Source organism: Berghia stephanieae, chromosome 8 (assembly GCF_034508935.2).
Source record: "Berghia stephanieae isolate SIO BIC M18660-M18661 chromosome 8, UCSD_Bste_1.3, whole genome shotgun sequence".
Classification (NCBI taxonomy): domain Eukaryota; kingdom Metazoa; phylum Mollusca; class Gastropoda; order Nudibranchia; family Aeolidiidae; genus Berghia; species Berghia stephanieae.
The window spans coordinates 40299034-40313031 of record NC_088367.1 but is presented as its reverse complement, the minus strand read 5'-3'; the positions used below and the strand labels follow the sequence as shown (position 1 = coordinate 40313031).

The window sequence follows — 13998 nt, the reverse complement described above, 5'->3', positions numbered from 1 at the left end:
AGAACTATAAGTTTAATAAGCCACATCAACAAAATACTGTTGCGTATAATTATCAACAGGCTAAGGAATAAGATTAACCCCGAAATCGCAGAAGAACAATATGGATTCCAACCTGACAGAGGGACAAGGAACGCAATATACCTCCTCCGTGTTTTAAGTGAAAGAGCTATACAGGTTCAGACCCCACTATACCTCTGTTTTGTCGACTACAAAAAAGCTTTTGATAGAGTATGCCACGAAGAAATACTAAAACAACTGCACTCCATTGGCGCTGATGAGAAAGACCTCAGACTCATGCAAACATTATACTACACCCAGCAGGCATCTATCAAAATCGGAAACTCTACAGGAAATTCCATTCCTATTAAGAAAGGAGTCCGTCAAGGGTGTGTTGCCTCACCAGATCTGTTTAATCTATACCAAGAAACAATCATGAGGGGCATAAATAATGGAGGGAATAAAAGTGGGAGGTCACAACATAAATAATATAAGATACGCAGACGATACGGTACTCATTGCAACATCAGAAATCCAACTTCAAAAGATTGTTGACAAAGTGGTAGTAGATAGTGAAGCCAAGGGAATGGAAGTGAATATCACCAAAACGGAATGCATGGTAATACAGAAAAACCCCGAAAACAACAACACCTGCAATATAACGATTCACGGCGAGCAACTTACCAACGTAGAAAGTTTTAAATACCTAGGTTCAATAGTGACAACAGATGGAAGATGTAACCGAGACATACGAGCAAGAATAACTCAAGCCAAACAGGCCTTCATGGACCTGGGAAACATTTTGAAAAACAAACAGATGTCGTTCGGGATTAGATTCCGAGTCTTGAAGTGCTACGTGTGGCCAATCTTGTTATACGGATGCGAAAGCTGGACTACAAATGCAGAAACACAAAAGAACATTGAAGCTTTTGAAATGTGGTGCTTGAGAAGGATGCAGAGAATATCGTATACTGCACACAAAACGAACGAAGAAGTGCTAAAACAAACATACCAACAAAGGAAACTAATGCCCTTAATAGTGGATCGACAACTATCCTTTTTCGGACACATAGTAAGGAAAGATAAGAATGAATACCTGGCAAGTTGTGGAAAAATACCTGGTAAACGCGCCCGGGGGAGACAAAGAAAAACACTCATAGACCAACTGAAGGGCTTCACCAGCCTAACAATCCAAGAGCTGTTTGAAAAGGCAAGAGACAGGGAGGAATGGAGAGAGATAATTCATGCAGTATCCGAAGCCTGGACCAGGCATGGAACCTAGAAGAAGAAGAAGATTTCAAAGTATTTTATGTTTCTCTCTCTTCTGTTTTTTGTCACCGCAGAGTGGGATCATTGTCACTAACACACTAGCGTGTCGTCCAGATTATGACACTCTCGACAACCCGGCCACTACACCATTTTAACACCCGCATATAGGACAATGACAATGCAATAGGTACACAAAAGACTTCCGCATTGTCATTCATGAATTCTTATCTGGTTTAGAAAACAAAACAAACAAAAAGTCAAAAGCTTGAGCATTTATGGCATAATATCAACCAAACGTGCTCAAAGCGCTTTACAAGGACATCCCCCCCCCCCCCACCGCCCGATAAGGACAACGCTATTTTAAGGGAGGCCTTCCGAAAGCTCCTACATCCCCAGTATTCTTGTTCTAGGGGTTTGGGAGGGGGACACTTTATTTTTTCAACAGAACATTAGAAAAAACAAGAATACTGGGGATGTAGGAGTTTCGGAAGGCCTCCCGCTACTAACGGTCAGGTATTCAATTTCAATTTACACCCGAGTGTGATGCGAGAATGATGTGAGTTTATTAAGAGCCTTTTCCAAGGATTCAACTATGCGCCACCCAGAGCGGGACTCGAAACCTTGACCTTCCAGTCCGAAGTCATACCACTAGACCACATAGACAGCCGGTTTTGTGAGCTGGAACAACATGTTCGAAATTATTATTTCTGTTGTTGATCTTACTTTAATTGTTGTTGTCGTTGTTATCATCATTATCATCATCATCATCATCATCATCATCATCATCATCATCATCATCATCATCATCATCATCATCTTTTTCATTATTATTATTATTATTATTATTAATTATTATTATTATTATTATTATTATTATTATTATTATTATTATTATTATTATTATTATTATTATTATTATTATTATTAAAAGGACGTTGGACATTTATGCTTGGCCTTATACATGTCGGTATATTTATCTAGACAATTATGATAAGAGATAAAAGAAATGTAACACCCGCTCTAAATACATGTTCTGCCTTGTCTAGAGACTGATACCAAAAGGAGGTTAGGTTAAGTAGGAAAATAGTTGTATTGTCACTTATTGTTGTCTTTTAGTTCTTGCTTTATACCGAGTAATTGGCAAGCCATTGGCAGTACAACATGACTTTTCAAAAGCATTCTGTCCCAGTTTGAGTCAGAACTGTTAATGTTATAGAGAGTGATAAGTCATTTTTTCTTCTCAAATTCCATTTTTTCCCCAACGACTGATACAACAAGCTTCTATTTCTGCACTTAAGAAAAATGTGTCTACTATAGTGAAATCAGAATGAAACCGTTTCCCTTAGCATTGATATTTGATATTAAAATCTAGATTTATTAAATTAAGTCCTTTAGTTTAGTAATAATAATAATAATAATAACAATAATTATAATAATAATGATAATAAATAATGATGATGATGATGATCATGATATGATGATGTTGTTGTTGGTGGTGTTGATGATGATGATGATGATGATGATGATGATGATGATGATGATGATGATGATGATGATGATAATAATAACAAAGCTATATCTTGGATTTTTTAAGGTCATTTTTTGGTAGTAGTGTTAAATTGCGAAAAGCAATTGCTCGCTTCCTTTTGGACAGGAAACTTGTCTATTGTTAAATACTTTTTGCAAGATCAAACAGTTCCAGCTATCCAAACACTGAAGGGTGGTCATGGGACTAGACATTTTTTTTTGACTGCACCAGGGATCACTATCAGTACTAAATGAGTAAACGAGAAAATCGCGTTTGAAAATTCGACATCCTAAAACCAAACCATATTTTTTAAATCGTGAAAACTGCATTTTTCTCTTCATAATAACACAGAAAACTCAATAAGGAACAACTATGCAATATATGGTGACTCTCGAGCTGATAGTTTAAATTTTATATCACGTGCACTGTAGCCAGGTATCGGAAAAATGAGTAAATGAGAAAATCACGTTTGAAAATTCGACATCCTAAAACCGAACACATAAGGCCCATGGAATTGGAGTTAATCCTTGTTTCTATAACATTAAATGGACAAAAGCAATTGCTTGCTAGCATTTGGATAGGAAAGCGGTCCCGACGACTCAGTTGGTAGAGCACTCGCTTCACATGTAACAGGACTGAGATGGACTTCAGGTGAAGTTGAGATTATTTTCTGACCCCCCTGTTTACCCAGCAGTGATTGGGTAACTGGCTATATTTGATCTGACAGAAAGTACTTAGCAATAGACGCATCATATCCAATGGGTAGCAAGCAATTGCTATCATCCATTTCATGCTATAGAAATCGGGATTCATTTCTGCGCCATGGGCTCTGAAGGGCATATGATTGTAGCTACTCTATCGCAAGGTACTTTCCACCAAATGTAACAGACCCGACTACCCAATCACTTCTGGGTGGGCAGTGGGGGTCAGAAAAAATCTTGACTTTACCAGAGATTGATCTCTTTGTGTGAGAAGCAAGTACTCTACCAACTGAGCTATTGGGACCCCCGAAATCTTTTTCATGTAGACTTTAAACTTGAGCTTTTATATAGAAGAATATCCACTAAATGTGCTCAAAGCGCTTTACAAAGGGTCCCTGACCAACAGTAACACGTAACATGTAGAACGAGACATGACGCCTGTTAGGCGATATTACAATTTTTCCAATAGAGACAACACTGTTGACGGCCAGGTACTCATTTTACACCTGAGTATAGTGAGAGAATATGAGTAAAGAGTCTTTTCCAAGGACTCAACTATGCACCGAGCTAGGCTCGAACCCAGGACTGTCCAATCTGAAAGCGAGTGTCGTACTACAAGACCACATTGCCGCACTTTAAATGCAATTTACGCAACAGTTTCACCCTGGCATATTCCCATTGAGACTGTAAGTCATATGTCTGAGACAAAAAAAAAAAAGAAAAAAAAGAAAGAAGAACAAAAAAGAATGGTCCTATCTGCTCTATACTGAATGATATTCATATACGGCTCAAGGTTGGTTTGTTTGTTTGTTTGTTTTTCAAAAGTTAACATGTATGTTGCATTTATGTATTTCATACCAAACGTCTCAAAAGTCTATTATGTTGGGGATTACAAGACACGTTAAACTGAATTTTAAGTCTAAAGTTAGAGTTTACATAGATAAATATACTTTATTTAAAAGATCGAATGTCATATTGCGACCATTTGCGATTCTAGTGATTTTGACATTAAATTCAATTTTCAGCTAATTATGACTAACTTGAACATAAAAACGTTTTGTAATGATTGGTCTTAATCATTCATTCATTGAATGAATTGTTTATTCATTCATTTATTTATTTATTCATTCATTCATTCATTCATTCATTCATTCATTTATTTATTTTCTCATTCATTCATTCATTTATTCATTTATTTATTTATTCATTCATTTATTCATTTATTCATTCATTATCCAATCATTCTTCATGCATTCCTCTACCCAGAAACAATCATGAATCGTCTAGTGTTGTGTGGTCTGACCTTGGCAGTGTGCCTTGCTGTTGCCGTTGGAGAGATGTGCACACCTGATCAGTGGGAGGGCTATGAAGGCTCCACTGGTGGATATGTCTATCACCATCGTCCTGGAATCATCAATGTATGTATTATGATTAGACTAATTTTCTTTGTCCCTTTTAAAGCACTTCGTTTTGCATTGCCTTGCTTATCTCACAGTGTATTTTGATAAATACCATCATAGCCTTGAAATATGTCCCATTTATTTTAAGCCCTTAACCCCCAATTGGAGCATTGGCCATAAATGCTGCTTCACCATTTGACTTTTTCTTGGGCTATCTACTACCAAGCTAAGTCTTATTGACTTTGCTCTGGATGCTTTCGTAACATGATTGTTTTTACGAGTAGAGTTGTGATCCCTTTTCCAACCTATTTATACACACAGGGAGTTGGTCCTCATTTAGTCTCTTTTTCCATTCTTGACCTGTCCAGCATGGGAAAACCTACTGATAGCCAAAGCTCTCGTTGGCATAGCGCTTAGGATCATTAAGACACGCTAGCTGCCGCACGGCGTCAAGGTAGAGATAACCACGGACAGATTTATGATAATACTATACATAATAATGATCTATTAGATATTGAGCTAAACATTAAAACATACACACTACAAACTTTCTCTGTCAGAAAGGTAAGTACCTATATATATATATATATATATATATATATATATATATATATATTAAACATTTCAAGGTTAATTATGATCAACTTCTACAATATTGTTTCGAGCGTTAGCTCTCATCACTTCCTGATGAGAGCTAACGCTCGAAACAATATTGTAAAAGTTGAGCACTATTATTTCATGGTTTTTGGTTTTATATCAAATATATACATGCACATTGACATATATATTTGGATGATATTTAAATGAATGAGTTGATATATTAAAAAGCATTGTATTCATTGGTTCTATTTTTTTAGGAATATATGAAAGTGTCCTACGATGCCAAAAACAAACGTAAGGCTGCCTTCGTCGACTATGTCAATGGTGACTATGCAAACAAGTTTAAGATGGTTGAACGCTATGGAGATGATGGAGATGATGTAAGGTTTTCTTTTTGCACCACTGTCCATATTAGATAATACTACTACACCAGAGGGGTGGTGGTGGTGGGGGAGGAATTCTAGTTTAATATGCCAAGTTTTTATGAATGATTCTTGCCATATTTAAACTACAAAACAAAACAATAGCCCTGGCGTGTATTTACACCCCAACCTCCGAAATAGGGTTAAAAGAACTAGGCAACAATGTGCTTATGTTTAGCTAATATGGTTTAGTGGTAGGACACTATCTCACTCTCTCAGCTCGGTCTGTGTAAGAAAAATCTTGGAATGTAAACAAAAAAAATCGATCACTATAGGTAACTAAGGAGAACTAAAATTGAGCGGAATATGAAACGACCAAAAAAAAAAAAAACAACAATTTGGTGGGGGGCCACGGTAGACTAGAAAATAGAAATAGGAAGTGAATCCAATAAAGTGATGAAACTAATAATCCAGAAGCATGGCGAATAGGAAGTGTGAATCAGTGATTTTAGGTCATGCTTCTGGATTACTATTTTATTGCATTATTGGATTTATTTCAACAAATACATTTCTTACCTATTTTTTATATTACCTGTGTCCTTCCCCCATCCCCTTTTAAAAAAAAAAATTTACGTTCCAATTTTTTTTGTGCTGTTTTGTAATCTGTTCAATGTGGCACTCCTTAGTTACTTAGTGAGCACTTCTTTTTGTTTACATTCCAAGATTTTTCTTCTGCAGAGAGGACGTAGAGGGAATGAGATTTCAAAACAGATGTAAGAGTAGCACCCCTTTTTTGGAAGTTGCGTCTTGATAATCGACAGATGCTATCGCCATTATTAGTACCAAATATTTGCGGGGAGTTCAGAAAGTTTAGGAAGGGTTGTCTCATCGTATTGTATTATTTATCAACATCTTTTATTTTTAATTTGTAATCTATCTACATCATATTTTGTTAACATTTCATAAAGGAGAAAACTAAAGGCAAGATCTACGGCATTTTTGTACAGAAATATGAATAATAAATTTTGTATTTGGAGCGCTTCGCTTGTAGTTGGAGACGAAGCTTCGGTTTGTTTACAAATAATTCTCCGCCGGTGACGTCTAATCAAGGGACGCTACTCCCCGCTAATCTCATTCCCCATCGAAAACTTCTCATTCTTCAATATGCTTTTTTAGTAATGTATTTATTTTTTTTATTGTTTTTTTGTTGTTGGCTGAAGAAGTGCTTTGAGCCTGAAACATTCTGTTTTGTATTTTGTTCTTTTTAAAATCTGTCATATTAATTTTTGTAGATTTATTATTATTAATTTTATTATTATTATTATTATTATTATTATTATTATTATTATTATTATTATTATTATTATATTATTATTATTATTATTATTATTATTATTATTATTATTATTATTGATGATGATGATGAATGATCATCATAATCATCAACATCATCATCACAACAATATTATACCTAAGCAGATTATAATGAATATACATACCTCTACCAGCTTCAAAAAAGAACAAAATATTAAACACGGAACAATTCATCAGAGATCTGTCATCGATCTGGTTTTTTAAGTATTGTATTTATGTTTTCAATGCTTTTTTTTTTGTTGGCTGAAGAAGGGTTTTGAGCCCGAAATGTTCTGTGTTTATTTATTTATTTATTTATTTATTTATTGGAAGCTTTTACATTCATTTTTATCTATTACTTATTACTGCCCACAGCTTTGTATCGTTTTTGACATGTATAATTTCGTGATTTGCCTATCTTTTACAGAGAGGGCGTGTGTATGTGGTCGACCTTAAGAAGGACAAGTGCTGGACAATGAAATTAGAAAGGCCATTCAAGACGGCTTGTATCCCCGGTAAGTCATAATATTTTGAGGCAATGAGCTGCTTTTTGGAATATTACTTTGGCTGTGAAAGTTTCTATTCATTAGAAAATGTGGGATGAATAAAGGGAATTTTATTTATTATTTAAAAAGCCGCCTTTTCCAAGGACTCAACTGTGCGCTGCTCAGAGCGGGACTCGAACCCAGGAACTTCCAATCTGATGGTGAGTAGCATCATGCCACTAGACCACATAATAAATGTCCTCAATTTAGTCCATTTCCACAAGAAATGAAGTGAGTAGGAAAGTGCCGGGCGGAAGACAACAGAGAATAAAAACTTTGCAGCGACGACGGGGGCTCGTACCGCAACCTTACTGGTACGGAAATTCACCTCCATTTCCACATAACACCAGATTAACACTAAGTGACCAACCTTTTGGGTTGAGATAATGCATTGTTTGACGGCTTACTTCAAGAAATGTTTGCCTGTCCTCATCAATCAGATGATGCCAAGTCATTTGGTGAACGCTACATGGGCCTCAAAGGAAAGGGGGGGATTCCTGATCTCCATCTATCAGGTGACAAAGAAGCATGTGACCGCCACCTTGACAGTGTCCAAGGCAGGGGATAACATTATACCTATTGGGGAAACAGTCATCGGAAATATCGAAGGAAGTAAGAAAGTTAATTTTCATTCTACTACTCCATAGTTTTAGGATGCTCATAGATTATTTTTTAAATTAAATTAAATTATTATTATTATTATTATTATTATTATTATTATTATTATTATTATTATTATTATTATTATTATTATTATTATTATTATTATTATTATTATTATTATTATTATTATTATTATTATTATTATTATCATTATTTTATTATTATATTATTATTATTATTATTATTATTATTATTATTATTATTATTATTATTATTACTATTATTATTATTATTATTAATGCTTTGCTTAAATTAAAAAAGAAACAAGATTTCATTTATATAGTGCCTATAGACGTGCACTTGTTTATCAGTAGGTACCATCTTGTTGCATTACTCTAATAACATAGTGGGCTGGGAGAAACTTACTGTGTCTTCTTTCCTCCTATATCTGTTTTCTAACACGCTTTCTGTCGATGTCTTGGAATGACATTATTTGATTTTTTTCCTGGCCCTGGGAAACAGTCAAATATATAGTTAAGAGATTTGGGAGTTCATCTTTTTTGTCTTGTAAATCACCTCTCTGTTATGCATAAAATTATTTTTTGTTTTACATATATAATATATGATTTGTAAACATTTGAGTGTGCTCCTTTTAGCAGGGACCTGTCCTTATGTCTTGATGACGTATTAAGGAGGTCTCAAACTAAGTACACTGAGGTTGTACTCTTGGAATCTTCATCTGTTCCCTATTTGAACTAAGTCCACCTTGTGTTCCTTTTTCTTGGGTACTTTAAATGTAATTCTAGAACCTTTTACAATCCCATTTTCTCCCTTTTTACTGGCAGTGATATGATCGAAATGTTTTTCAAGTGCTGTAAAACCCTTAAATTCAAAACAAACACACTTTGCTGATTAACCCCCCCCCCCCCACAAATTTGGACCCCATCCCTGTCGTATTTATGTTTTGTGTCTGGCTGTCTCAAAAACGTATTATGTTGGGATGGTTCGTATGTTAATAATTATGGTCATTTATCCATTCCTTTTTTTAAAAAATAGTGTTGTAGGTCAACTTTGTTCCATACAGCCAATGTTAAATTTTTATCTTGAGCGCAGAATTGCTGGTGAATCTAAAAATTATAAAACTAAAACTATTTTTTACAGATTTCTTGAATTACCTCTTTCAGCGCCATTGGCCATGCTCTGCGGTCAGAGCAGAATCAATTCTATTGGCCAACGGCCGCACAGTTCGGCCGGTCTTGAAAGGCAAAAACATTAATGTAATCTAATTCTAATTTCTACAAAAATACTATAAACCATTTCTTTCATCAGAACATTCGATTGGCCCTAGGAGGGTATTATAATTGAGATTTTGTGCCGAATTAGAATGTTGCTTTATCTTAGCTTGTCATTGTCATGCTGTCTCAATCAGGTGTCAGCCATTTTGTTACGGAAATGCGAATATGATAATATAGAAGCTGTGGACTGTAAAAAGTAATAAACAAAAATGATTATAACAGTTTAAGAAAAAAACAAAATGCCAAACCCGGAATGTTTCGGGGCTCAAAACTCTTCTTCGGCCAACAAGAAAAAAAAAGATGAAAATAAAACCCTATAAATATATTCCTAAAAAAATACCTAGATCAACTGCAAAAATATCTGAATTAACCCTCTCCACCAATAGGAAAATTGTGACATTTGTTATGATTCAACCGATTCTCATTCTGATTTCTCTTGTACATCACAAAATTCAAAGAATCGTTTTGATGACAGCTATATTATACATACTAAACACTGTTGTAGAGCTCACTTGTTACTTTTTTTTGAGTAAGAAAAGTCTATTCTTGTGTTGGGTGGGAGTGAATTTTCGGGGGAAATTCTAAAAATAGCTGGTAAGGAGAGAGTTAAGATCTTGGATTGTAAGGACCCGAAACGTTCTGTTTTTGGTATTTCGTTCTTTTTTGAAGCTGTTATATTCATTTTTGTGTATTACTGTCTACATAGTAGACACCAACTTGGGTCCGTGGGTCACATCTTTTCTTAACCGAAAGATTTAAATCCTGAGTCTACCTATATAAAACGTATTTCCCCGTTTTCTTCACCCAGCATCTTTTATTCAGCCAATGGGTTACTTGGACATAACACCAGGCATAAAGAATGCTACAGTCTTTGACATTCCAAAACAGTGCAAGCAGGTATGGAAACTCTAGATTTATCTTGGATCTGTTATTATTATTATTATTATTATTATTATTATTATTATTATTATTATTATTATTATTATTATTATTATTATTATTATTATTATTATTATTATTATTATTATTGTTATTATTATTATTATTATTATTATTATTATTATTATTATTATTATTATTATTATTATTATTATTATTATTATTGTTGTTATTATTTTACTATATTGTTATTATTATTGTTATTATTATTATTATTATTATTATTATTATTATTATTATTATTGTTATTATTATTATTAACATATTCATTGTAATCAGCAGCATCATTCATTATCATCGTCATACCATCACCATCATCGTCACTATCATATATATCCACATTTTCATTCTATCGACAGGTGGATGACATGTCCGTATCAGACTACCTAATGAAAGATCACTTGATCCTGGGATTCTAGACGTCTTACACTGACTTCACTTTTGTAGAACCCTGTGTGCTGAAGAATATTTTAACAGCTCAAATGTTTTCGTCTTTTTATATATTTACAAGAATGATGTTTGCTTATTTTGTACTTCTCTATTAACTAAGGCTATCCATTTTCTCTTTATTGGTTATAGAAATCCCAGACCAAAGAAAATCTCCCACTAATTTCACTTGGGTAGAACCCTGTGTGCTGAAGAATTTTTAAAGAACTGAACAAGTGTGTATGAAAGGTGCCAGACAAAACAAGAAAGAAATATACAAGACAAAAACCCATCCCAAAAAATCATTTAATCTCGACTGGGGATTGAATGGTAGCATGTCTGACTGGCAATCAGATGGTCTGAGGTTCAATCCCCCCACTCGAGGTTAACTGATTTTTTGGGATGGTTTTTTTCTTGTATTTTTTTTTCTTGCTTTGTCTGGCACCTTTCATACACACTTGTTCAGTTCTTTATCTTACACCGGTGTCTGCTCCTTAATTTGTAGAATTTTTACCAGTTAAAATATTTTTTATATTTTTACATGAATGATGTTGTTTATTTAGATAATCAGTTTGCTTTTTTCTTACTCCTTTACAATTAACTATGGCTATCCAGTTTCTCGTTTATTTGTAATAGAAATCACTGACCACAGAAAAATCTTAAGAAAATGTATCTTGAATATTTCCATTCTACTTGCCTCTTTCCTTTTATTCCCCCCCCCCCCCTATGTACCAGTTAACTGCTATACTCTGGAAAAACTTGGAATGTTACAAAGTTGGGGAGAAAACTCGTCCTTCAAATATCGATCGATTTAAATAACCCTTATCTTGGCAAAAGTTCTCAAACCTGGGACTTCTTGAAGATACTCAAAATACTCCAAATCCACATTAGATAGAAACCTTTGATGAGTCGACTTTCAAAGCCTGCTAAGTCCCATTGTATATTATATTATAATATTATTATAATATGTATCCCGTCCTCTGGGGAACTGGTTTCACACTTCCAATGAGATTGGAACCAGCATTTTCATGTCACGCTATTGGTTCCTATTTAAGGATTATGTTAATGCTCTATATGTAAAAGTATCTTTTTTCACCTCTGTTTTCAGTGAATTGTTGGTCACAATAATATTATACCTAAGCAGATTATAATTGAACATACCTGTACCAGCTGACGAATTATATTATTTTGAATTTGTTTTTTTACCTACTGAACATACTTTTATCTCTTGCTAAACACGGTCAGAAATCTTTTTTTTATTTTTAAAACACCCTTAACAGTTATCCTGAATTTCATCATATTTTCTTTTATATCTTGTTTACCACATTTTCTCCCAAGAAATAGAGGTAGGAATGCAATTCAGACTTTGAAAAAGGTTTGTGAGTCATCATCTAATGAAGCTGGAGTTATAAATACCTAGGCTTTTGTTAAAGGAGTTATATGATTTAAGCTTTTGTTAGAGCTTGGTATTGGAGTTATATGACTTAGGCTTTTGTTAAAGCTGGAATTATACAACTTAGGCTTTTGTTAAAGCTGGAGTTATATGACTTAGGCTTTTGTTAAAGCTGGAGTTATACAACTTGGGATTTTGTTAAAGCTGGAGTTATATATGACTTAGGCTTTTGTTAAAGTTAAAGCTGGAGTTATACAACTTAGGCTTTTGTTAAAGTTGGAGTTATATGACTTAGGCTTTTGTTAAAGCTGGAGTTATACAACTTAGGCTTTTGTTAAATCTGGAGATATGACTTAAGATTTTTGTTAAAGCCGGAGTTATACGACATATGCTTTTCTTGAAGTTGGGGTTATATATGACTTAGGCTTCTTTTGAAGCTGGAGGAAAATGGCGTTTTTTGAAGCAGGAAATGCATTTCTTTTACTTCTGTCTTGATGAAACTGGTGAGATAAGATACCGGGTTTACAATATAACGGAATACTGCCGTTAAAGGGTTAAATAGTCTAAGCCCATTGTGATAGCATCAAACAACTGATCTCAATGTTATCATTATCAAACTTGTTCATGCAAACCTTTGTGTCTTATGGTGTGAAAGAGATTTTATAAAAACACATTTTTTCTTCCTTGTTATTATATGTTATATTGGTTATGACTGAAAATAAACAGTTAAATTATCTAATTCAATACTTCCAAGATTATTCATTTATTGATACCTGGTTTGGGTTCGTGACCTCCATACCCATAGTGGGCAGGATGGTCACTTACTGTCTCTTCTACACCCCTATGTCTGTTTTTCAACTTGCTTTCTGTCTTTGTCTTGGGATGAGATTATAGTCGAACTTGGATACAGCGGGGACTAGCAAAAAATCCCTGTTGTAGCAGAGTCCCGTTATATCCAAGCATATATGGAATTTGAATGGAAGCAATGCTGGGGGAAATAAATAAAACCCACAAAGAACACATTTCGAGTTACCTTCCTTAGTAAATAAATCTCCCCTCCCCTTTCACCCAAATCATCTCACCTCACTCTCTTCCACTTACTTCAGGACACATGGCGGAACAATGCAACAGTTAATTCTACCTTCTTCCTTTCCTCTGCTTTCCACCCATTCCAACTGCACCATTGACAGCGACAAAGTGAGCTTCAAAACTCAAGTAATTCACAATCCTAGCCTTAGGCTTCACAGAGAGCTCTTCACCATCTCACTTCTCATTCGGCATAGATACCTAATAAGTCACGAGAAGCACATTCCTCACTCTATCTATACGTAACATAATTGGTCTAAGTGGATCAACATGTTGATCGGTCACTCACAAGCCTCTCACCAGCCTTTTGTTGCGTTGTTGTCCGTCGTGGATCCACAAAAGTTCTCAGAGAAACGTCAATAGTACACACAATAACTGCAATTCGCCAACTCCTATCTCATTGTAAATCATCTCTCTGTTATGCACTGTATTATCTTTTGTTTACATATTATATATCTGGATCTTGGTGGGGTTCCATTACCTCCCATAGTGGGCAGGGAG

General features: G+C 34.6%; 1 protein-coding gene across 1 annotated transcript in view; it reads left to right on the top strand.

Moving 5' to 3' along the window:
* The window catches only part of LOC144978675 (ependymin-related protein 2-like), a 13620-nt gene extending 470 nt beyond the window's left edge, over positions 1-13150 (top strand). The window contains 7 exon segments of the mRNA XM_078925053.1: positions 4762-4913; positions 5753-5875; positions 7638-7725; positions 8196-8242; positions 8244-8367; positions 10462-10550; positions 10952-13150. Coding sequence (XP_078781179.1) covers positions 4762-4913; positions 5753-5875; positions 7638-7725; positions 8196-8242; positions 8244-8367; positions 10462-10550; positions 10952-11011 — 683 coding nt within the window. The 3' untranslated portion in view covers positions 11012-13150.
* The last annotated feature ends 848 nt before the right edge of the window (positions 13151-13998 follow it).